The sequence below is a fragment of the Falco biarmicus genome, chromosome 4 (assembly GCF_023638135.1).
Source record: "Falco biarmicus isolate bFalBia1 chromosome 4, bFalBia1.pri, whole genome shotgun sequence".
Classification (NCBI taxonomy): domain Eukaryota; kingdom Metazoa; phylum Chordata; class Aves; order Falconiformes; family Falconidae; genus Falco; species Falco biarmicus.
The window spans coordinates 16,438,093-16,463,492 of record NC_079291.1 but is presented as its reverse complement, the minus strand read 5'-3'; the positions used below and the strand labels follow the sequence as shown (position 1 = coordinate 16,463,492).

At 39.1% G+C, this 25,400-nt stretch overlaps 1 protein-coding gene across 26 annotated transcripts in view; it reads left to right on the top strand.

Annotated features, from left to right (window-relative positions):
* Positions 1–25,400, top strand: part of CLASP2 (cytoplasmic linker associated protein 2) — a 146,738-nt gene that overhangs the window by 27,880 nt on the left and 93,458 nt on the right. For 24 of the 26 annotated variants that reach the window (XM_056338800.1, XM_056338797.1, XM_056338806.1 and 21 more), the window contains 2 exons: positions 1,464–1,561; positions 9,153–9,223. In XM_056338800.1, coding sequence (XP_056194775.1) covers positions 1,464–1,561; positions 9,153–9,223 — 169 coding nt within the window. Of the gene's footprint in view, positions 1–1,463; positions 1,562–9,152; positions 9,224–13,940; positions 14,077–25,400 lie in introns of those variants that run through there. The other 2 variants (XM_056338828.1, XM_056338820.1) reach the window with 2 other exon arrangements.

The window sequence follows — 25,400 nt, the reverse complement described above, 5'->3', positions numbered from 1 at the left end:
TTGACAGAGGAATGAAAGCAAAATAAATGTAGACATTTAAGAAAAGTCAATGGGCTTGTTAGTATACAAAAGATCATTATTTTCTGCCATGAGAAACAATAAACCCATTTTCTTCTGAATTGGTCCCTCCATTAGAAGATGGGAGTTGCAAAGCCAGCCGTGTGGTGATATACTGGCCCCTTTGGTTTTGTCTTCAGAGGCTGAAACTAGTCATTACTGAAAATAGTTGTTTCTTACAGAGCTTGTTGAAAGAAAGGAAAAAAATTCTTATTGACAAGAAATGCCTCCAGAAGGGGCCCCCTGCATGAGACCTGTACTAGTCTGACAAATTTGCTGAAGCTAACTAACTTTATCATGTGTAATAATTTCCTAAATGGAATCCAAATGGGATTTGAACACATGCAAGAACTGTAGTTAAAATCAGTTAATTAAGCAAAAACCTCTGCATTGAAAAATCAAGATGTAGTTCCTGATGGTGACATCTGAACTTCAGAGAACCTTAAATCAAGAGATCTTAGCCATTTCTGTTTGATCTGAAGTTGTGTCTGAGATAAGAGGCTAGGAAAAAAGTAAGGAAGAAGGGTAGCACTGGTAGGAGATTGGCAAATAAACAGGATAGGTCTTTGCTTATTTTCAGGGAGCAGCAAAGTCCTTGTCTCCTCTGTATAGCATAGTAATCCTGTTGTAGTCTAGAGAAAATATGTTAAGAATTTGTCTTGTTTGTTGATCATTAGTAAAGATGTAGTTCATATCTTGATCAAGCAATTGTGAGTATAGTTCGAACTGTTACAAAGAACAATACTGAAGTCATTCCAGTAATTCTTTATAGAGAATAATGGCATTTACTAACATGCATTTTTGGCAGTTTTTATTCTGATGACTATGGTTTGAAATTTTTCAAGAGGCACTCCATCTCCTTGCTTCAACTGTTCATTCCCCGTTTCCTGTCTTGTCTTACTCCATTTCTTGTGCTTATGTGATGCCACTTAATTCCTGTTGAAGGAAGTAAAGAATGTGCCGATCGCTTTGGCCTGCTGTTGGGGGCAGTGAGGTCCTTAGTTTTCCAGTAGGGCCTCGCAGTGTGTATGAACAGATGAAAACAAGATCAAGTGTCAAGACCGAGAGCAAGGACTTACTTTTCTGGAAGTGTTGCCCACTGTGACAGTCCTAAAAAAAGTCCATTTTTTCCACAGGTATTATTCTTGTGTCAGTCCCAGAAACTCCCTCTAGAGCTGTTATTTCTAGGATTTTTTAATTTACCATCTGGAGATGCTCTAACTTGGAACAAATACCATCTTGAAATAACAGTTGTATTTACTTTCCCTTCTATCCTCACTGTTTCAACTGTTTTGTAAAATGAGTTGGCATGCAGGTTGATAGAAACTGGACTATTGGTGGGTTGTCAGCAAATGTTGTTTTCATTCCTGTAGCCCTGAAATTAACAATTCAAATGACTTTCACAGGTGAGAGATGCTGCCATACTAGCCATTGTAGAAGTTTATAGACATGTGGGAGAAAAAGTACGAATAGATCTTACGAAGAGAGGAATTCCTCCTGGAAGGTGAGTTAGCTGTTTTAGTTTCGTAATCCTGAGCTGTTCTGTGTTCTTTATTGGAACTCTAAACTCACTAAAACATTTGTTTTAAAATTATTACAAGCTTTATTTTATCTTCTAGTTAGTTTTGCTTCTGTCATGATGTTACTAGTATTCCTGACTTTCTTTTGCTGTTGGGTTTTCTGCTTGGAAGAGGCATACAGGTGTATGGTGAACAGCAGCATTACATACACCAGTTAAAATCCCCTGACTTTAAGAGAAGCTGAGAGTTGGACAGAAGTAGAAAAATGTTTCAAAATTAAGCAAATATATACTGAATGCAGTGGAGAAATAACTAGAAAAATACTTGAATACATACATCTTGTTCCTTTAGAGTTGCTGTTCTGCCTCAGTGTAGAAGAGTCTCAACCAAAGCGCTTAAATCAATACTTTCGATGTATTGTGCATGTTTGAGAGAGGACACGTGTGTGCATACACGTGTGAGTGTGCAGTGAAAGTATGGCCAATCAACAAGGTGCTGCTTTCTTGAAGATACTTAAAATGGAAAAATTGTCCTCCCTTGCTTCTTGCTAATTGCATCAGACCAATCCTTTCCACCCTATGTTCTGCTTATGGGCTACAATGAGGTGAGAGGTGCTTTTCAAAATAACTACTCACCAGTTCTGAAGTTGCCTTTCTGCAGTTCAGTGAGGAAGGAGTATTCAGGAGGAGTGTTTATTGGTTTAACTGTTACACATGCCATTGCAGGACACAAAAGTGCAAGGAATTTTTGAAAATGCATAGTTTGGTCCTTTTTCTGAAAAGTGATTCCAATATTTAAAGGCTTGTCTGTATTGTGTGTAGATTAGTTTATATGAAATAAAAGTAGCCATTGTTTTGTTGTTATCTTTATAAGGATTTCTTTAAGACAGCTGGACAGAGCTTAAAATTGTACTTAGCGGGGAAGACTGTTTATACAATATAATCTTTAAAATATTCTTTATTAGAACATTTTGCGCCTTTTAAAATGTGTTAACCCTTTATCAATGAATGCACCACTTCGAGTCTTCATCTTGCTGCTTGATTTTGCTGAAGCTGAATGTATCTAATATATGGTCTCGGAGAGAATGTAAGAATGGATACCATACCTCATCAGACCTTTCTAAAAAACTCTTAAGTCAAATTTTTAATGATTATTTGTAGGGTTCAAAATACTATAGGATAATGGTGCTGAATTTATTGTTTCACGTTCCAGGCAGAGTTCAGCCTGTCTGGATAAAAGTTTACCCTGCCTGTGGGAATGGGAAATTGTACACATTCTATTCTATTCTATGGCTGTCATAGTTATAGATTAATAAGAGATTATATGGTTACCAAGAAATTTAAGCCATATTCTACAGTTCCAACAATTGGGTTTCATAGCAGATAACTGAAACATACCAGAGAAGGTCCTTCTTGCAGTAGGATAGTCTTGGACATCTTTTGGAACAGAGAGTAAGAGCAAAAAAATACAGAAAACAGCAGCCTTTGTTTGTACTATGAATGCTGGGTCTGTCCGTAAGTTTAGGTTCTACACTAATCCTGTTCACATTTCCATGTGATACAAACTGAGTAAATCTTGGGATCCAAATAGGATGAAACACCATAGGAACTTTGTCTTCTCAAAGCAATCAACAGCTGCTAATTTAGTTGCAGTAGGTGCCAAATTGTCCTTTCAACTGCCTGAATCAGTTGAATTCAAAATTCCCTCTGATCTGAAAGCAAGCATAGTTGTATCATTTGTATTTACATAAAGAAGCAAGGCTGTACTTGGTTCATGTTAAAGGGGTTGTTGCCACTGAATCTCAACAGTTTTGCACCTGACAGCCAAGGCTAGTGTAAAATACTACGTGAGCTGAGTCTCGGTGCTTTGTCTTCTGCAGCAATTTTCAGGTGTGGATGAAGCGGGCAGCTATGATTTGAGTTGAGAGCAAGGCTGCTAGTCTCAGACCCATTAATCGCCAAGAGAAAGCGGAGTTCCTGTAGTCTTTTCTTAATCTTTCACAGAAGTAACAATGTAGTTAACAAAGCTCAGGAAAGACAGATTAGCTCTGTGGTAGCTCAGATCGTTGTTCCTTCAGAGGCAGACCTAGTTTAAGATATTTCTCCCCCATACTGGTCATTTTTCCCTTAGCTTACATACATTAAAATTTTCATACAGTTACGCAGGAGCTATGATCTGTGAGAAAAAAACCTTTGATATAGTGTATCATATCATTGCTTTGAGGGGAATCTGTGTTCATATTTGTGTGTCTGGGTAGGTTTTAAGGGTTTTAGGTATTACAGATAATCTGTAGTTCAGACACTGCTGCTTTCAGTTGTTGAGTTCAGCCTTAAAGAACTGCACTGCCACTACTTCACTATATGACAGGGCATTAAAAATAGTGTATAAACATAAATATGAGCAGAAAACCCTATTCAGTATTTGGTGTGTGTGTGTGTGATTTAATAGAATGTAGGCTTGTTTAGTTTACATAACAAATTACACATTAGAGATCCCTGTGTTGCAGCTTGAATGCACTCTGTCCTAAAGCACTGAAAACAAGAGCTCATGTCTGCTGAAAGGAAGGCAGGAAAGTTAATTAAGCATTGTTTTGAGAAATTGTTCAACTTCCTTAAATATGCCAATGATACATACATGTTGTGTTTATATAAATCCAAATGTAGTTAGTAATTTAATAATAGTAGGCTTAGAAGGTTTTGTAATCTGCACCTGGTAGGTTTGCCTTTGTGGAGAACACTGCATTTTTCTAGAGAAGGTTATTTGGCTTGTTGGAGCCCAGGTACTCAGTAAAAGAAGATGGGATCTTACTTCTGTAGTTCAACTCTTACTCACTGCTGCTGTGTTTTTCTTCAGTGCTTTTTTATTCTTCATAGAGATTAATTTGTGAGATCGCTTATAAATAAAATCAGTGAGTTTCTTTATTTGTTACTTTTTAACTTAAAAATCTCAGAATAATAATGTGCTTTTTGCCTGAAGCACATTCCTTTTTCAGAAAAAATCAGTATCAGGTCAGCGGTTGGGAATTTGGATGTTGCTTTCTCTTTTAAAGTCTCTGCCAAAGGCGTTTGGCAGCCTTTGGTATTGGGCCTGTAAATATTGGTGTTAATACATTTGTGAATACTGGAAGCGGATGTTACATTTCTTCTGCTGTGAACCAAGAACAGTGAACAGGTTTTGTTCTATATGGGCCAAATTGAATTTGTTACAGTATGGATTCTGTGTGACTGATCTTCCCTGAATGGAAATAGTGTATGTGGCTCTGGATAGCAGTTGCTTACTTTGAGTGTTAAAAGCTTTTTAAGATCTTTCAGGAAGTCATCTGACAACTTTTTCCACTGTTACTTGAGAAACATAAATGTATAAAACGAGTTATCTGTTTAGTACTTATGTCTAGGGCCATAAATTCATATCCTGAAATGTTAAAGCGCTTTACAGTGTGCGTTTCTGAATACTGCATTTTATGTGGTATGCATATTCTACTTAATCTGTCTAGTTCATGTTGTAGATGAGGTCCATCTGTGTGGCCAGATGTGGACATCTGTCTGTGCAAAATACCTTTTTTTTTTTTGGAAGGGGGAAGTAAGGGGAAAAAAGTACAAGGTTTCATATGGGCCATTTCCTGCTTTAGACTCACTTTAGACCTGAAGAACAGGCTAGTTACCACCCTTTCATCTTCTTTATCCTCCTGCTGTTGACAGAGGAGCAGTGCTTTCTTGCTTCTTCATCACAAGGTCCAAACTTTTAGGCATCCCTCTCTGCCTGTCGTGCAAAACTCTATGAAACATGGTCATAAATAATGGCTTTTCAGTCTCGAAGTGCAGTTCATGTTCTTCGCTAACATCTGTGTTTCCATGTGTGTGCATGTTGGCTCAAGCTGTCTGGGAAGGCCATGTATTCCTCTTGTTGAACGTAATCACCAGAATATGTTAATCCTTTGATAGAGACCTGTTGCCTGCTGTAGGAGAGGGTTTAGCAGGTTGCCAAAAGCCCCCATTTAAGTGCTGCGATCTCATACTTTCATTCATTCACTGAGGCAGCAAAAGTCACCCAGCCCATGCAGAAGTGGCCCGCTGTCCTGAACATGTGGCTTTCATCAATGGAGATTTTTCCTTCTGTATGTGAAGTTGCAGAAGACCTGTCTGTGCCTTTTTGGAGAAAGAAGATAATACTTCTATTCACTAGTGACATAGTATTTGTATGGATTGATGGATCACCGTACTGATTGATTGTACATGTCATATCCAGGCTTGGGCTTGCAGATAGGAGATAAAGGAGTAGTGCTGCTGCTGCTCTTAGAGAACATTTCTCATTGGTGATGACAACGAAACCAGTCTTCACCCAGCCCTGTAAACTTTCTTGGATTCCTCTTGGCCAGGTTCTCTTTTGCAAGAAGTCGAACTTCTGTAAATGTTCTTAAATTGAGCATAGTTGCAGTAATTTTAGAGACTTTGGCCCATGCTGCCTTGCTGCCTGTGGCTATGTGAAGAAATGTGGAAAGACCGTAGCATAAAGAGCTGAGTAGGAGGAGAGGGAGGAAGAAACTGTTGCGAGAGTCTGCAAGGTTGTAGTTATAATTCCTGTAAGCTGTACTAAAGAGAGGGCTAGATCTACAGTAGTGCTTTGACCATATTGTCAGCTGCGTTTTACTGGAATTTTTTAAAAATTATGACAAAATAGCATGTTGTGTGCCTCTGGTCATAAAGACATGCTTTGAAAGCTTTACGAGTGGCAGTACTGTGTTCTCCAGCCTGCAACACTGACTATATAGCATGCATTGCTGATAAACACATTTTTCAATGTTCATAGTTAGTAGTTTATCAGGTATTTTGCCCAGAGTGGGAGTCAATGTGTGTATTATTATAGTGTATTTATAAGGAAGCATTTTGTTTTTCTCTTATATTTAAAATGCTCAGGAAAGCATTTTTGAAAACTGAGTTCAAAAAAGCATGATTTTTTTATTGTTATTATTTTGAATCCTCTAAAATGTGTGCCAAATACATAACATCCACCTAACAGGATATAAAAATTAAGGTGAAATTTTAAAGGAAATCTGTTAATCTCTCTAGTCTTCCTGTTCAGTTTCTCTCAGGATAACAGTTTCAGCCTTTCAGATGTAGTGTGAAGTCCTCCTTGTTAACCAGGCCAACTGTTAATGCAGTGTTTAGTAGAGAATCTGGCAGCGTTGAGGGCAACCTGCAATCACTGTTAAACAATAAAAATACTTCCTATGGTACATGCAAAGTAAATGCATTAACTTCCTTTTACGAAAGCAAGATGGCATTTAATGCATTACGATGTGTATTGATTGGTGTTTGAGCCTCTCGCTTGGTAGGTTTGAAAGCACGTAGCATGTTAATGGGATTCCATGTGACGTCAGTAAATGCTAGTACCAAAGAAGCATACAGTAACAACTTGTTTCAAGTGTTAAGTGCAAAAAAACCCCCATTTCGGTATAAATCGCCTTTGGTTTACAAATTGACCTTTTAATTAAAAGACTGAGGCTTAATATTAAAGCAGTGTATGTCTGAGATTTGTGAATTGCTGCCATTTCAGCTGTTTTCACAGAATGGTTGGGGTTGGAAGGGACCACTGGAAATCATTTAGTCCAGCCCCCTGCTAAAGCATGTTCACCTAGAGCAGGTTGCACAGGATTGCATCCAGGCAGGTTCTGAATATCACTGGAGGAGACTCCACAACCTCCATAAACTCCACAACATGATTTTGCTGTGGCTGCAATGGCTGTAAACAAAATGCTGGTGCAAAAGGAAGAGGATAAAATAGGTTCCAGAGGGAAGACTGACAAGTACGTTAGGGGAAGATCAGGCAAACTACTGCTGAGCTACTTATAGTTCTGAGTTAAGTTGAGATGGTAGGATAACTGCTGGTTTGTGTTAAAGGTTATTGACTTAAATGATTAAGGTTTTTTTTTTTAGTTTTGTTTCTTTAGATGCTTGCAGTAGAGTAGGCCTTTTTGTGGAATTTTCAGCTAAGTCTGGGTAGTTCATGTTTGTGGGCCTGTTAAGCCCAGGAGAAGCGTGCTCTGTAGCAGATAGCTTTGAAGTATTTGAAAAGTAAAAAATAACACCTTGAGAGCCCTAAAAAATTGGAAAGTGGGGGCAAAGGCTCAGGCTTTGTATACTATTGTCTGTCTGCTTTTCATGATTTTATCCCGTTCTTCCTTATTAATTAAGAGGTACTAGTGCATGAGAGGGTATGCAGTGTGTCAGAGGAGGTAGGCTGTGCACAGTGAGAGCGCACGGCCTCTACACGGGTCATTGAGTAAAAGTGGTGTGTGCATAAGGCGGTGTTGAAGTTAAATCTTTGTGTGTCCTTGACTTTGCCCCTTTATTTATTGTGAGAATTTTCATACTCAAGCACTGTTCTTAGCCATTTTTCTTGGTTTGTCTTAAAATAGTTTGGATTGTGAGTTGTAAATGGAGCCTTTCAGTTTTTGCTCTTCTAGCAAATGTTGAATTGGCTAATACAGGCTTCAGCGCTGGTAATGAGCTGAACTGTACCTGTTCGGAGAGTTGCAGACTGTCATGTGATTTGTAGTTCATAGCTCTGCATTTAAGTTCAGGATTCAGTCCTGCTGGTCTTGTAGCTAAGAAATCACATGCATGGTACAGGTATTACCATGTTCTGAGTAGTCTGAAATGGAGAGGAGTCTTTGGAGAAATCATAGAGGATGTTCTGACTTGTTTGCAGCTGAACAATGTATTATGTCAGTGCAAACTTGTTAGTTTGTGGGTCACATTTTTTCTATGGGATACTTCCACTGCTTTTATTTGAGTTTTCTGCAGAAGTGGTAAGAAATGGTTGTTTGTTTTGACAGCTTGCTTGCTTGAATAGCATTTTCTGTTTTGTGGGACTAGATTGCAAAGCTAGAGGGTGGGGGATTTGTTTGGGTTTTTCTTTTTTTTGTTTTTTGTGTGTGTGTGTGTGGTTTTTTGTTTGGGTGTTCTTGGTGGTGGTTTTTTTTGCTGTTTTCATGTAGTTAACCACTTGCAGTGTGTTTTCTATTGTGAGAGTTTAAATCAGTGGTTTGTGTTGAACCTAACTGAGGGGTGTACCTCAGGTTTAGAATACGTTTGTTTGTTTTTCCTGTGGAGGTGCTAATAAAAATATTTTCATAAAAAAACTGAGGAAATTTTGAGGAAAACTAGTAATTGTCTCGGAACAAATAAAATAGTAATCCCTATTTTTTTCCCATATGAACATTCCATAGTTCAAATTGTTGCCTTTTAGTGTTGTGTGCAGAGTAATATCATAGTCATCTGAACACAATATATACTATTACTGAACCTGAACTTTAGAATTTTAGTTATTTTTAGTCATGCTAATAATGATGCTCGGTTTTGTTCTTCGCTAAGTTGACTTAGTTTTCTGTGCATTTGTGTGAAGATGCTCAACTGAAGAGGAGTTATTTAGGAATTGCTTCTTGATACTCTTAATCCTTTCTATATGCTGTATTACTGCTTTATATATGATGATCATCTGATTTCTGTTTTTACCAGTAACTTGGGAGGTTTCAGAGATGTAAAAGTATTTTCTTGTTGTTGTTGTTCTTTACAGGTTGCAAACAATCTTTGCAAAATTTGATGAAGTAAGAAACTCTGGAAATATGATTTTAAGTAGTGTCAGTGGTGAGTACGAAAGATCTTTTATTTATAATCATCTTTAGATTAATACTAGATAAATACATATGAGCATTATTAATTTGAGGTGATTGACTAGAAACCTATGTAACTATTAAGAAAATGAGACAGTGAAACTTATGCTGTGTTACTGGAAGTATTTGCTGGACTGCAGTAAGAATGCAATTGGAAGAGGTGTTGAAACTGCATGGAAACGAGCAGTGAATCTTTAACAAGTTACATGTGTGCTCAGTAGAGGATAGAAGAATGCTGCAAAGTGTTCGTGCATGGGAAAAAAAGATCAGATGAACCTCTATCCTATCTTACAGTATGTTTCTAAAAGAAAATGGTAATTTACTGATGGATGTGTTTGATTTCTTCTCAGTTAAAATGATGAGTAATGATTATGATACCTGGAGTTTCATAGAAATGAGTGACTGCACCATTTGAAGACACTGAAATGTTGAGGTTAAGACTTTACTGAGTTGCAGTTCTTTATTTTTGGTGTATTTCATGAAATGAAAATATTGTGTGGAGAATCCTTGCTGCTTCCTAATGCATTCTTGATATAATATTTTATAGTATGCAAGAGCAGAGCCATCATTCTTGCTTAAAACTATAATTTAAGAAAAAAAACCCTGTTACATAACAGCACGGCAAGAGAAGTGTTGTGGCAGTGGCTTTAATACAGTTTTTTTTGAAAGCTTCATTGTTTTCTGCAAGGAATCAATAGGTCTTTTTTTATAGGGGAGGGTTTTCTGATGTTCATTTCCCTTTCAAAGTAACTATACTGACTAAAGAGGTGGCCCTGCTAGAACTAAAAAGTGTTAACTGTAAGAGTAGAAATATGAGGAATTTTTATGATTTGTTAATGTATTCAGGTGTATATTTTCATTTAAAATATTCTCGCCCTTTTGCTGTTAGTGTGAAAACAGGCCAGACTGTAGGTTCAAAGGAATGTGCTTTTACAACCTTTCCTTTGAGGTAGTAAGAGTTTCCATTCTACAGTCTGCTTTGAGATAAAATGTTGCTGTTTCTGAACTCCTAAAATATTTTTTTAAGGATTAATTTTTTTTTTTAAAAAAACCAACACCCCCCCCCAAAAAAAAACAAAAACAAAAACAAAAAAACAACAACAAAAAAACCCCAACAAAACACCAACAACAAAACCAAGATACTAATTTTTGGGAAAAATGTGTCGCATAAATGTTCTGTTAGATTGTAAATTTACTCATTGTGGAAGGGTAAACCATTATCTTTAGCATTTAAACTTAATACTGCTGCATAGGTTTAAGAGGTTCAAATATGCATTTTTGATGTATTTTTTGTCTGTTGGTAGTTCTCAGGAGAACAGAGAAAAACCATGTGAAGGAATATAAATGCATTGGAGTAATTTAAATATATATGAAAACATGAATACAACATTGCCAGACTAGTTTAGCACATCTGAGCTTTTTGTATCTATTTTAAGAGAGTTGATTAAGGGGTTTTTTAAGGCCATTTTTATCTCATCTGTAAAGTGCAGATATTAATACTGCTGTACAACAGTATAAACCAGTTCTGTCTTATAGTGGCAATTTTTATGTAAAAGTTACTATGATTCTGGTTTGGTACCCTAGAGACAGAATCCCTCTTATATGTAGGTTTCAGTATTTTTGCTTGGACTTAGTTTATCAGTTGTATCTATCTAGGTGATTTTTTTAATGTTATTGAAAAGATACTGTTCCACTGTTAGTGCTTTATCTTGGCTTTGTCCTTCATTATTCTCTGAAGGACAATTTATATTTACTGCTTGCACGTGTAGATTAAAGTTACTGTTGAATTACTGTAGCCTTGTTACCAGCTTTTGTTTTAGCTTTATCAAATATCTCTGGATAAAGGCCAGACTGTAATGTCTAAATACATCTGTTACAGTGTTGAGGATGTTTGGGTGGTTTTTTTAGTGCTTTGGATATTTTGGGTAGGGTTTGGGAAGGTAGGGAGGGAGAAGGGTTGTGTTTCCAAAGGAAGAGGGGGAGGGGTGAGAAGAGAGGGCAAAGAACTGTTCAACAGGCTTTAATATAATTAGACTGGCGCAGCTCTATAGTGGACCTTTTTACAGCAAAAAGACTGTCTTTTTGCCAGATTGAGTTACTTTCCCAAATACCTTGACTGTACTGATGAGGGTTCTCTTCAGGGTGTGATGGGTAGGGAAGGGCTCACTAACACAGCAGTGGAAGATAATCAGCTTCTTCATAGTGCTGAGTGACACTGCTATGGTAGTAAATATTTGTTGTGTTGACCTAGTTTCTGAGAATCCAGAGGTGTGACTTCAGTATTGTTTGATAAAAGAATCCGATGTCAGTTGTTCGTCTCTTTATTCAGCGTGTAATTGGGGGGGGGGGGGGGGGGGGGAAATCCCCAAACCCTCAAAACTCACATCTTTAAATGAACTGAATACAAGAGTGTTTTCCATTTAAACAAAAAAAGTATTTAAAAAATCAAAACAAATACATATTTTTAAAAAAATTGTGTTAACGTCATAAAACACGTGACAGGTTTTAAAAACATCATATTGGTATGCTTAGATATGTGGGAGAAATATAGAGAGGAGAGGAAAAGATACACCTGCAGTCTTGTGCACTGGTAGATTTAATATTGTTATCCCTGTGACTGTGTTGAAGCGTACCTAGTGTGAACGGTCCCTTTAGTCTTGTGTTGCCATCTTACTTTTTTCAGTCTGAGTCCTGGTGAAATTGTAAAGAGGAGGAGGGCAGCAGGTTACTGTTAAGAGACTGATATCTTCTTGAAGGATAGGTGAGGTGAGAAGCATATTGAAACAAGTATGGATGGAGTAATTGGGGCAGGATGTAGTAAGGAGCTTCAAAAAAGTTTTTGCTACATAAGATGGGAGTCTAGTTCTTTTGCTTGATAAAGATGATTTACAGGCTTAAATAATACCACGCTGCTAACTTGCCTGTCCATCTGGCCTTTGGTTTCTTTTTTTTTTTTTATTATTTTTCCCCCTTCCCCCATCTTCTGTTGCCTTCAGATGTGGATAGTAAAAACATACATCATGTCTTCAGTGTGAATTATGTGAATGAATTAGCTGCTATGAAAACCTTGGGGTTTTTTTACATTCATAATGATGTTGCTTATTAAGAGAATTGTATTGGGATGTTTGCCTGTTTAGCAAAATCTTGCACAGTTGTTTTGTCCTTTCACTTGACTAGAAATGTATGTGTTCCTGCAGACTGGAGAAGTCTCTTTAAAGCACCTCCCCATTTTTCAGCAAATGAATGTTCATTTCTATGGAAACAGAACTGGCAGCCAATCTCAAAGCTGCAAAAGCACTTGTTTCTGTTGCCTGAGGTTTGTAAATACTGTTTTCTCTAAGAGAATTTAAACAGACTCCTGTATTGGGTAGTAGTGTAAATTTTGAGACAGGGAATTAAGAGAAAAGTAGGGAAAATAATAGTAATATTGAGCTCTCTACTTTGCCTCATTCAGCAGAGTGATTTGAGCCAAGGAGAAATCGCACATCTCTACTCAACCCATGTAATTTTCCCATTTTAATGGTATGCCTCATAGTGTTAGCTTTACAAACATAAATTGTGACAGGTCGGGTACAGTGATGTTAGTATCAAGGTTGTGGGGGAGCTGTGTTACAGCTCAGCTCAACATTTAGTTACACATTGCTGTATAGGTTCTTAAAAAAAAGGAGGCAGAGGGGGAATAAAAATCCATTGTACAAGTGTGTGTCTGTATTTCCACATCATGCACTTGTTTTTTATTTCTCTTTGTTGTTTTCTTTTTGGAAAGATAGTCACTGTGGAGACAACGATGGCGTGCTCTGACAGAGCTCAGCAGTGTGGCACAGGGTGAATGAATATATATAGTGTGGGAAAGACAGAAACTGGTGGTAACAGCCATGACGACTATACAGGGGTTTGAGCTACATGTATTTCGTTTGCAGCTCCGTGCGAATGGTCAGGATGTAGCTCACGGCATTTAAAATTTCAGCCGTTGCTCTCGCCGGTTTATAATTTTAAATAGGAAAATTCCCTGACCAGTGGAGCACAGGGGTCGGTTTAAGCCCACTGGGAAAGCAGGTGATGCTTCTGCTGGTTTTAAGGAACTTGGTGTGGGTTTCTGAGTTGTTACCAGGGAGCCCTGTGCTGGCCTCCTGCAGGCGGCCTCTGTGCCCCTTGTCCTCCTAAACTTTTCCTTAGGCAAGACAAAGTAAATTGGAACTCCTTTTTTTTATTTTTTTTCTTTTTTAACCGCTTTATTGGATTGCACTCTTCCTACCTTCAGTATGGCGCTTAGAGCGCTGGTTTGGGCAGGAGCTGTGACCAAAAGGGCCAGGTTTGGGTAGTCTTCGCTCCAGTTCCCTGCCCTGCGATACCTGCACGCTGTAGGCGGCTGTTTCTCTGAAGAATTTTGGGGGTTTGCAGACGCGGTGGTCAGGGAGCGGGCCGGCCCCTGCTCCCCCCGGCTTTATTTCGTTTCCCGGCTGCCCGGGGTCGGCTTGTCTCCGGCGGCTCGCCGGCCGCCATGCGGGCAGCGGCGAGGCTCTCGCACCGTGCTGCGCGGGGCACAGCTTCACCTGGCTGCCGGCGCGTCCCCTCACGGCCGTGCCGTGCCGTGCCGGGCGGCTCCGCGCTCCACCGGGGCCGGGCCGGGCGGGGAGGGGGCCCCGCGGGCACGTGACGGCGGGGCGGAGCGCGGCGGGAGCGCCCGGCGGGCCGGGGTCAGGCGCGGCGGCTGGGAGGCGCTTCCCGCGCGAGGCGGGACTGCTATTTTGAAGCGGGGCGGCGGCCGTGGCGGCAGGGAGCCGCTACCCGCCGCGCCCGCCCGCGGCATGATGGCTGTGGGGGACGGTGAGTGCGCGGCGCTGCCCCGGCTGGGGGACGTGGGGGTCTCTGTGTGTGTGTGTGTAGCCGTGTGGGGGCGCGGGGCTGCCCGGGGAGCGGTGCCGTATCGTGCGGGTCGGTGAAGGGCGCTCGGTGGCCCCAGGGGCCCGCCGGGCCGGGGATGCCCGGCGATGAGGGGAAGGCGGGCTGCGCGTCCCTTGCTGCGCCTCCCCGAGCGAGGTCTGACTGCATTACGCGCGCTGAGCCTCCTGTGTGGCGGTTGACATCTTAGCCCGCTGCAGTTGGCTGCGGCCGGGGGCGGCCCTGGGCGGGCAGCAGCAGCTCCGGCCCCGCTTCTCATCTTCGGGCGGGCGCGGATTTCTGCCGTGGGCCCTGGCCTTCCTTATTTACAGGGCTGGCAGTTTCCGCTCTGCATTTTCATGTGAGCGTTCTGTGTACCCCCCTTGGCTCGGCGTTACTTGTGTTAGCCGGCTCGGTAAGATAAGACGGAATTTACTACACCGCTCTGTAAACAAGCGAGTATTCATCTGCGCCGTTCTGTGGAGAAATTCACAGTAATTCGGCGCAGCCGCAAAATAAGTGCCTCGTTTCCAGGGCTAGGAATATATATTTAATAAAGACACGGGATATTACCGCGTTTCCTCCTCTGCACAATGTATTGTTACACAAACCAGTGGAAAGTAGGTCAGTAAAGCAGCATCCACTATGTTGTGGTCTTTTGATTAAAAACCGGACATACGTTTTATTTTTATCACCTCTCTTGGTTTTGCATGACAGCCAGGTTCTTTGAACTTAATGACTTGGTGAGTTTCTATCTATGTGTTATTATTTTCAGAGAAACTTAAGAAGTGTTCGTTTGACTTGCAGCAAGTTTAGGAATATAGTAGGAGGGCCGTGCTTTTAGAAATGGTTATATATATAGTTTTAAATAACATCAGGGAAGATGGTCTTAAAAAGATAATATACTTCAGATGAAGGTGCATATTTTATCAGAATTTGCAAAAACGTCAGTAGTGAGAGTCCCGAGAGAAGTCCTTTCCATAAGGTGTCCCGAAATGTGTGTTTTTTCCTTTAGTACTCTGATATGTTAGGGACCGAAAAAGATGATTGGTGTGACCAGAGCAGTGAAATTAAGGCTGGACTGTATAGTTTAAAAATATTAGAGCAGTTCTCTGATGTTTGTGTTTTTGTTTGTGCACTGCAAGATGCAAGGGAAGTTATGGTCTTTGTAGAGCTAAACATACAGTACTCTTTCTTGTAGAGTTTTGTGGGGGTGTTTTTGCTTGTGGTTTTTTTTTTTTTCCTAGGAATGTTTTTCTTTGCCTTTGTTTCCTTCCTATGAAGCAGCTCTGTTTTCCATGGTGTAAACATGGATTGCGGTACCTTGCAGATCAAGGATGCAAGCTGTAGCATGTTAAGAAATAACTGTATTCCCTAGGCAAAGCCATAGGATTTTTGTGGTTCTGTAATGGTCGAGGTTTATGAAGTGAGGGTGGCTGCGGAGCTCTCTTCTGTATAATTTAATTCGCCATTAACAAAGACACTAAGAACAAAGTACTGTTCAGGCAGTCAGCTGACATTCTGTGTAGGAGCTTTGAGCAATAATGCCAGATACAATTAACAGTGTGTAGGATGATTATGTAGCTGTTGGTCTCTCTTAAAACTACCGCTTACCACATTTACAAGGAATTCAGTCTTCTGATGTGTTACGAAACTGCTAGGGAAAACAAAACCTTAGTTACTACTAAGAAAACTTTTGATCTTTCTTTTGAATTTAGTGTAGTTTTGCCATGGTCTTTCGGTTTGCAAATATCATGTGCATCTTCCTAGTATATGCAGCCTCGAAGAAACAGTGTTTTAAGGTTAGTGATTCTGCAGCCTTTGAGAAATGTCATTGACAAAGTGTCACTTCGTTGTGGCCAGTCTGTATGTTTATTATTTGTGAGACTGTGCTGATTTTCTGGAAGGTGTTGTGCAAATACCTCAGATAACAGATTTTTTTAGATTTGATTTTATTTGGTTTGCGCACTCAATCAGCCTAGATACGTTACTAAATTGCAGAGTGTGTTTGGAAATGCTATATAGAGGTGGTAATTTCAACATCTTGAATGCAAGACGCTGGCTTATTGTAACCTTTTGGAATTTTCTTCCATTTCTTGAGCACAAGCAGAAATGTAAATAAAATGTGCTGCTTAACAGTTGAATCTTAATCTGGTTTCCCAAGTAAAGATTAAAGGGAAAAGCCAGATTTTCTGCTTGCCCCCACATTAACTGTCTGAAGCTCTCCGATCTTGTGTTGGAAGAATGTCTGGGGCGGGGGGAGGGAATAGTGCTGTGCTTGTGGACCAGCAAACAATTGGACTGTTACTTCTACTGTACTGAATGTGTGCCAGTAGGAAAGCATGCACCATCTCACTTGTAAAGGCATTTCACATAGTTGTGTGAATGTAGGGTCTGTGTTTGGCCCTGCAAGTTGTGTTCTGAGGCTGCTGAGGAAAACCAGTCAGGAACCGTTCCTGGCTCTGGATTTCTTGTTCCTTGGAGTGGATAATGCATTTCTGCCCTTATCCTTTGATAACCAGATTAGAGTGTTTAGGAGGTTGCAAACAGAGTTGCAGTGTGATGCATCATGTTGTGCGTTATGTTCAGTGTTTGTAATTCAGTGGCTTCCATCAGGGCTTTGTTACCTTGTTTGTTGGTCTGTGTCATCTTATTTCATAGGTAAGGGACTGTCTTGCTCCCAGTTGAACAAGGTAATTAGAATAAGGACAAAATTACCTGCCTAAAACTATGAGGGGCCATGAAGGGAAGATGAGATACAGGTTTTCTTAAGATGTACTACACATATTGCAGTACCAGACATAAGGTATTTCGAGGGCTATCCAAAAGCATATAATCAGCTTTGTAAGAGGACATATTTGGTGCACACCTTTGTTGCACTAGTATATGCTGAGTATGCTGTTTTGAATCACGCAATGAATTAGATAAATCTACTTCTTAATTTATTAGTGGATTTTTATTTAAATGGCATCCAATGTAAAGATGTTTCATGACTTTAAATACTTGTCACATTTCAGATGATAAAGCACATGTGACTGGTTTATGAATAGGAATTATCTTTCTGTCTCACTACATACGCATAACAAATTACGGGTTTGTCTTCTTTTGAAATACTTCATTAATGGATGCATGGTCCTAGAGCACAAGAACAATTATCTTCCATTCCCTGATGTTTTTCTGAGGGAAGGCTGTCTTCCTAAGTCTTTAATCTGATTAGGAGTTTCTGTATGGTGTGGGTGCTGTACAGCTTTAATACTTTACTTTTGACTGAAAAAAAGATTGGGCATATTAAAGCTACAGAGGCTGTAGTGATGTTTGAGACATGAGCTTGATTTAAAATGTATATATAATTGTAGTGCATGTGCATTTCCAACGTGTGTTTCTTACTTTCCTTTCCTCTGGTAGGTTGGAGGACGCTTTTTAAACCCAGAGTCCTGTGAATGATGGTAGTAAAACAATTACGACACTGGCCTAGAAATTGAGCAGGATATAACTGTGGTGCTTTGTACCATTCAGAGCTGTTTCCTGAGTGGAAAGAAAAAAAGATAGTAGCTGAAGTTTTTTCTGGGGAACAGAAATGCATCACTTGTTCCCTTTTCTGTTCTTCTTTGGGCCTGGTGTTTGGTTTTTTAACATGCTGACTGTGCCTGGACTGGCTCTTGTGCCTGTAATTGCTCCGCAACCTTCCTCTTCCGTTTATTAAGCAGTTAGTGAGGCACATTGGCTTGGGAAATGGCTTTACTCAGTTGTGCCTGAGAGAGGAAGGACTGATAGCATGAGTTGGAATTCGGTTGCTGTTCAGAACCAAACCAGTGCAAAGCTTCTTTTCACAGTAAGGTCATATGCTACTGCCAGTGATTAACATAGATTCTGAGTAGTGTTTTGTCTATAAAGTGCACGTACCGTTGCTAATAGCAGTAAAAGAACAGAGGGACAGTGAAACAACTGAGTGGGTGAGGGAGGGAATGTGTAAAGAAGCCAAGGGCTATATGAAAACACACAGTTTCTACTCAGGGAGTGGATGAATAGAGCAAGGTTCAACACTGATGTGAATAAAAACAATTCAAGGAAGAAATATGTGATTCAAGCATTTCTTAAAAACCAAAGCTGCAAATGTATGACAAATAGAGTTATTTTTCTCAAAGCCAACATAGATTCTGGAGTGATAACTGCGCTTCGATTTTTTTAATGTTCTAGAAAAATAACTACAAGTAAGTTTTGTTGTCTTGTTTCTAAATGACATTTTTGATTTGTCAATGAATTTTTGGTGTTCAGTTCTGAGAAACTTGTGTGCAGGGGTGGTGGTGGTGGCAGTTTTCATTAAACATGAAACACCAGTACATTAAAAGATTTCTAGATATGCTTAATCTGGCATCCAAAAGTGTTGGTTGCATTTGGAGTCCGTTTGTTTTCAAGAATAAGTTTGCATTTAAAAAAAACCAAAACAAAACACCTTTGGTGTTTCAGTTGATACCTGTGTTTATTTTGAAACATCTTTGATTATTCCAGACTATTGCTAATATTAGGGGTTTTGGGTTTTTTTTGTTTGTCTTTTAAGAAGGTGTATTTTAAAATAAACATTAGAATTGCCAACAGCCCAAGGAGAAATTTAAGGTCTAGCAAGGATTTTATTTGACAGATGTTGCAAGACTCTTTCATGTGACTAATTGGATATTTGCCTTGCAGGGTTAATTTTCATCTGTTATCTATTACATAGGAGTAGACTTCCCTTACTGTTACATGTTATTGTTAACAAAGTCTTTCTGTAGTAAATACTGATGAGCAAGTAAGCTATAATTTGATCATTTCAGGTGTCTGAAATGCCTTCAGAGGTGAAGATTATGCTGTAGTATTCATCTGAATCAGAAATTCAACTCTGTATATTGTACTTATAAAAGTGCCTTACTTTTGAAGAATTGTGTTTGGGTTTTGTACATTCTTTGTAACCAACTATGCCTGTAGATTCTTACAAGAAGTAACTATAGTTTAAAACTCAAAGAAGCTTCACAGCTATATAGAGTATAGGGAACAAGATTTTCATGGTTAGTGGTTTAAAATTTTTCTGGTACAGCTTTGCATGTATTTAATTGATGTGAAAGTTCTTCCCTTCCACTGAGAAACTCTTAAAAGCCCCCAAAATAATGGATAGTTGGAACCTGAGAGAAGGTGAGAAGTTCTGGGATGAAGAACAAAGCTCTTAACCTGCAGAAGAAACTTACTCTTTTCAAATTAGGGGTTTTTTTTTCATCAAATACCAAAGAGCTCCATGACATTCCATGGTCACCTAAACAATTAACATAAGTAGATTTATATTTGTAAAAATAGTTTTATCACTGTGGATTGTTTTGTGTGTTGACATGATAAAAGTTCAATCAACTTACACAGTACAGCCATTGAACTTCAAGGTCAAAAACTTTTTGATGTAGATGATTTTTGTCTAGAACTGTGGTATTGAGCCGATTTTTGCAAACTCTTCAGAAACAGTTAGGGGAAGCAGCCAGTATGTATTATTCTGGGATTGCGTGATGTTTCCACGAAAGAAGAGGAGATCTATATACCAGATACTTGAGAACTCCCAGATCTGGGAAGTCCTTCCTATAAGAAGTCCAGTTTGAGGAGACTCTGTTGTCTTAAAATCATAGGTTTTGTCAACTACAGTGAATTTGCAGCATTGAAAATAAAGATAATTTGCTGTAATTTCTTAGCCTCCACTTCTGTATATGTGAGGTAGAGAACAGGTTGATCAGCGAGCTCAAAGACCATTAACAACCCTTTTTATTCTGTGCTGTGGCCTACACATTTTCATGTTCAGAGATTAATATTATTTCTAATTCCTAAACTACAGGGATTTAAAGTAAATTTAGAAAACCAAATCTCTTCACATCTTACTGGCTGTGTGTTCGTATTATACCTTCTGCTTCTAGAACCTGTGTTTTATTTGTGAATTTGCCTTGCTATTTTACATCTTAAGTGTACAAATTGATTTTAACACACAGAAGTTGGCCACACTAAAAAAGTAATGTGTTTGCTACTAGAATTATTTCTCTGATGATAGAAGTAAACTTGTCGCTGTCAGCCTCTGATAGTAAATCACGGTTTAAGCTCACTGTTTATAAACCTTCTTATTGATATTATATGATGTATATCACATGGCACTTTTCTGTGACATACACATGTTAAAGGTGAATGAGCATGGTCCTTAGCATCTGCTTCTCTTGCCTTTGTGTGATGCAATTGGTAATTTGAAGAATCAAATCATGAAATTCTTTTAAGTGTTTCTGTGTGAATGAGTTAAGTATTGCAAGTGCCACAAATGGTTTCTTCCTCAATGGGCATCAGTTGTTTGGCTTGGCTATGGACATTGATAATGCTAGTGATTTAACCTATAATGTGTTTAAATTGTCAGAAATGGCTATTCTTCAGTTTCTTCTGGAAAGTATGTCTGTGTCCTTTCTGTGTTTCCTTCCTTCCCCCTGCCCAAAAGACACATTACTTGTAAACTTTTCAGTGCTGGCCCTAGTGCAGTGTGGCCTAAAGCAGCAACATGGTACAATTGTTGAAGAAAAATACTTTTCAAAAAAGTTGCGATTTGATCTTGCATCCTATTTTAGCAGTTGTTTTGTCATGAAATCTGGAGACCCTGGCTGTCTTCTTTTCCCCCGTTACTGATAAAATTGTGTTTTGGTTACTAATAGGTTATACACTATTAGATGTTGATTCAGAACATGCCTGAGGAGAGTTGTAAATAAAGTGAAATTGATGATTTCTAAAGTACAGTAATATTGACTGCACCACCAGTTTTCAGTAAGTTGCTCTAAGTAGCATTTGGGAAATGTATAATAAAGGGAAGTCAGATTGCAAGAATATAAAACTGATTAAAGGATGGATTGATTTATTTATTAACAAACTTCCCTGGACTGTGGAAATAATTTTACAGGTGCCAAAAAGGTAAAAAATATAGCAAGATTTGCAGAAACTGTCTTCAACTTTATAAAAAATGAGAAAATAACTTCGGTTAAAGGAGATGCTCCAGAACCAGAAATTGGGATAGAGCTTTGCTTGGGAGCAAAATTAGCTCAGTTTCCTGTCTTACTCTTCTTTATTGCAGCTTGCTTTGGAACACGTATTTAAATTTTATCTTTCAGTCAGACAATAGTAAAATGAACTCTAAGAGTAGCTTTTCATTGGGATCAGGAAAATAATACTGGAGTATGTTATGTTTTTTCTGAATTAAATCTTTTCAGAACATACTCTTTCATGAAACTATTGAGGGAAATGGATAAAATTATTAGTATCATTAGAATAGGCCTGTGAGAAATGTGGATAATTATTGTGGCAAGTACCATTGCCATCCCTAAATATTTCTTTTCTGAAAGTCTGTGTTGGGTCTAGTCTCTTCTTTCCAGTTTTCCCTTCTTCTCTTTTGCTCTATTCATTTAGATGCATGTTTAAAAAAAACACACCCAAAACACAAACCAGAACACCAGAACACACAAAAAAAGCACATCTTGTGTGAGCCTCTTTCACTGTGTTGTAGCTGATTGATGGAGTGTAGGAGAGCTGTACTCTGCTTTGCTTGCTGAAAAGTTAGGGGAGCTTCCTTGGAATTTGAAATGGGATCAACAGCATAAATTTAACCGATGAATATTTGCCTCATTCCTGGCAACTCATAGTGGCCACTGCTCACTATGCTTTCTGCCTTTTTTTAATTACCTGTAGTCCACTGGAACTGCCTGAAAAACGGTCACGTGAAGGAACCCGTTTGGGTTCACAGTTGCCTTTAGTACATTGAGGTTTTTTTGAACTAAGTTGTGTTATGTTGTATATGGCCACTTTTGTCCATGGGTGTTTTTTAAACACCCCCCGCCCCCCATGCATGCCCCCTCCCCCTGGTTACAGTGGAAAAAGGCATCTCTTTTGGTAAAGAGTTTGAGATTTTGCTCATTAGCATCAGAATATGTTGCAGAGAACGGGAGAACAGTTTGCCAGCACGGAATCATAGGTACAGTTGCCTCTTTCAGGAGTGCAAAGAGAAACAGAAGTGAAGTTAAATCTGTCAGTTAAATCAGGCTTCTTGTTGACTTCTGTCACTACGGTCTGTTATCTTCTGAAAAACCATGCTCCATCGTTGTGGGAAGCAGGTTTTTGTTTTTGAATAAGAATTTCTGTCCTAATGGTTCCAGATCCCTCTACTTGCTGCGGCACAGGGAGAATGCCCAGAAATTATGCCTTTGCAATGGATGTAAGCATCCTAGGTGTGATTCCACTGCTCAGACATAGGCGTCTAGTGCCACTTGAGGTGCCCTTGCAGTATCCACGCTAGCCACACGGAGCAAACAAGTGTGACATGAGACCTGCAAGAGATCAGTGCCCTTCTGGAATGTCAGCTGGCAGCCAGACAGGATACCCAGGACTGTCTAAACTGGTTTTAGATGACTGTGCTTAGGCAAATGAATCCTGTCCTTTTGTGTCAGGACAAACAGATTCGGGCTGTATGGAATGCCTGATGTGTAAGGGATAAAGTGCTCACTAAATGATGTGGAGCATTGGCTTGAAGTATGGATTAGGAGGATCAACTAACCTGATGCATCTGTAGTGCTTGCGGCTTCATTTTCATGCTTGACAGAAATTGTTGTAGGCTGTACCAATTCATCTGGAATTGAGCTAATGATCCTGTCCCAGATGTTCCAAGCAATTGATGCAGTCTGTGTTTGTAAATCACTGAAGGGAGACTGGCAGTCCCTGTCTTGGTAGGCGCAGGATGTGGCAATGACTTGGAAGAAGTAAGGAGTTCATCTGCTTGTCGTTGTTTTGCTTGGGTGCGATTTAGCAATCATGTTGTTACAAAGAGTTTGTGATGTGAAAGAGGAACTGTTAGCAGTAGTTCAAAACATTTAGTATCTCTTAGCAGTACTTGAAAGGAAAATGGATATAGGAAGGGCACATTTTTAACAAAAGTCCAAGTTTAGAAGTAGTTTTATTAAAGCTACTATGTTCTCTGGTTTGACAGTTGTCAATCTCATGTAAACTACTGCAAGTTGGTATTAACAGCCTTAGTAGATAACGTAAGATGTCGATGCTGATAGAGTATTGATATTGGCCTTTATGGCCGGCTTTAGTTCGGTGTTGCTGCAGGGGATTTGTTTTTTTTCTCCCTCTGTGGTGTTACTTGGAGATCTGCTTTGAGATCAGTTAACTTCTCATGGGCTGTTTCCGAGTAGCACGAGTAGAATACAGAGCTATTTCTGCAGCTGTGTAGATGATTGATTCTGTTACTGTCTGTGCTTTCCAAGATGTTAGATATTAAATGTCACATGAATTCTATGAATCTTAAGACCAGTTAAGGTAAAGGCTTGAGTTGCAGTAACAATAAATATGTTTCAATTTAATTTTCTTGAAAAATAAAATATTATTCTCTCTAGATATGAAAAGTTTTAGATTCTCCTTCGTCTCTGGATACACCTGTAATCACCCTTACTGTTATATAGCAAAATCACAGTAAATAGGTTGTTTAGAAGTTTTTAGCATTGGGAATACCAGAATGTTCTTTGACTATCAAGTTTGATTTTAAATGCTTATCCTTTGATTTCTCTGAATAAGTTAAAAAACAGATACTACATACTTGTAATCTGGTCCTCAAGAGTAATGCTGCAAGGCACAAAGACAGCACATACAAGTTGCAGTTTGTTTCTTAAGAATTTTAGTATTTAAGCCTTTGCTATGGTTCAGAGTTTTGGTCTGTGTTTCTCATTGGTCAGGTTTGTCTGGATTTAATCTTTAAGACTAACTTAGGTAAACCCCAAGTTTTGAAAGTGTGTGTGGTGAACTCTAGGGTCTGATGTGTCATGCAGGTTGGTTTGGTGGGTTTTTACAAACCTTCCTTTGACTCCTGTGAAACGTTTTGTAGAAATGCACAGCAGTTCATTGATACCAATTCACTTGCTACACAGTACCAGTAGAACACTCTTCTGGGGTACAGATCTCTTTCCTACATTTGAAGAGAAAACTTGTAGCGCTTGGAAGTTGAATCTTCTGTTTCTAGCTTTCTGAAGATAAGAAAAACTATTTATTTTTATTCCCCTGCCCCCACTTTGAAGTTTTTCTCTTCCAGATGAACTTGTACCAGAATGAGAACACTTGCTTCATGTCAGGTTTCTTTGGGAACTTTTGGCAATACTAGATTTCCAAGCTCTTCTCTGTGGGGTGTGTTTACCTCCAAAACTCTTCTTACTCATTGCGATTTAAAATGAAAATACAGAGTACAAGAACAGTCTTGTGAGTTTTAACTGAGGTTCAGTGTCTTTCATTAATTATGATTTTTCATTTAAGATGTTCTGTACATTGCTAGCGATTTATACAGCAATTTATTCCTGGGTTTAACAGCTTAGAGCTTTGTTGTAAAATGTTGTTTTGGATAGTGCTTTCTCAGCTCTCAAGTGTATTTACATATGTAAAATTTGATAGGCTGAAAGTGTTTGGTCTTTAAAATCACCTGGAATTAAAATTATCTAGCTATTCTAGGATGAAAAAGCATCTGCATCCTTCAGATTTGTTTTGAAATACCAATTATATTTAGGGTTATGACTTCTATTGTAGAAATTAATTTTGTTTGCAGATGGGGTGAATCTAACATTACAGTCACAGTTTGATACTGACGGTACAGCCATCAGCAGCACCCTCTGCGTTTTTGGTGTTGGATGTTCCAACCTGGTCCATTGGCTAACCAAAGGCACGTAGTAAACAAGTTTGGCTCAGCTGGCTTGAGCAGAACTGCACCTTGATTATACCCTGCGGAGTAACCTTGAGCTGGGGTTCTGTATGTGGAAGTACATGGAAATGCTTTTATGGGAGCTACAAACAAGTGTACCATTGCACATGAATGAGAGCACATGAAAAGCGCGTCATACTGGAAGCAAATGCAATGCTTTTGTTTCATTAACTGCTATAAACGCAGACTTTGGGTTTCAGATCTTCACAAATACGATTAAGCATCTTTCTGAGAATGGAGTGTCCCTGGAGATCACTTGGGGTTATGTTGTTGTTAGGGAAATAAAAGTGTAAAGGCCCAAAAGGGTAGGGGAAACCCCTGGTGTTTTTGTAAAAGACAGTACAAAATTTTCCTCTTGAGTTTTATTTAAAACCAAATAAACCTAAAACTGAAGAAACTCAGCTGCATTATCATTTTAGCCTTAGTAGAATTAAAACAGATCCTTTTCACCCATTAGTTTTATATATTTATGTTACTGTGCTACAATTTTGGAACACTTTTA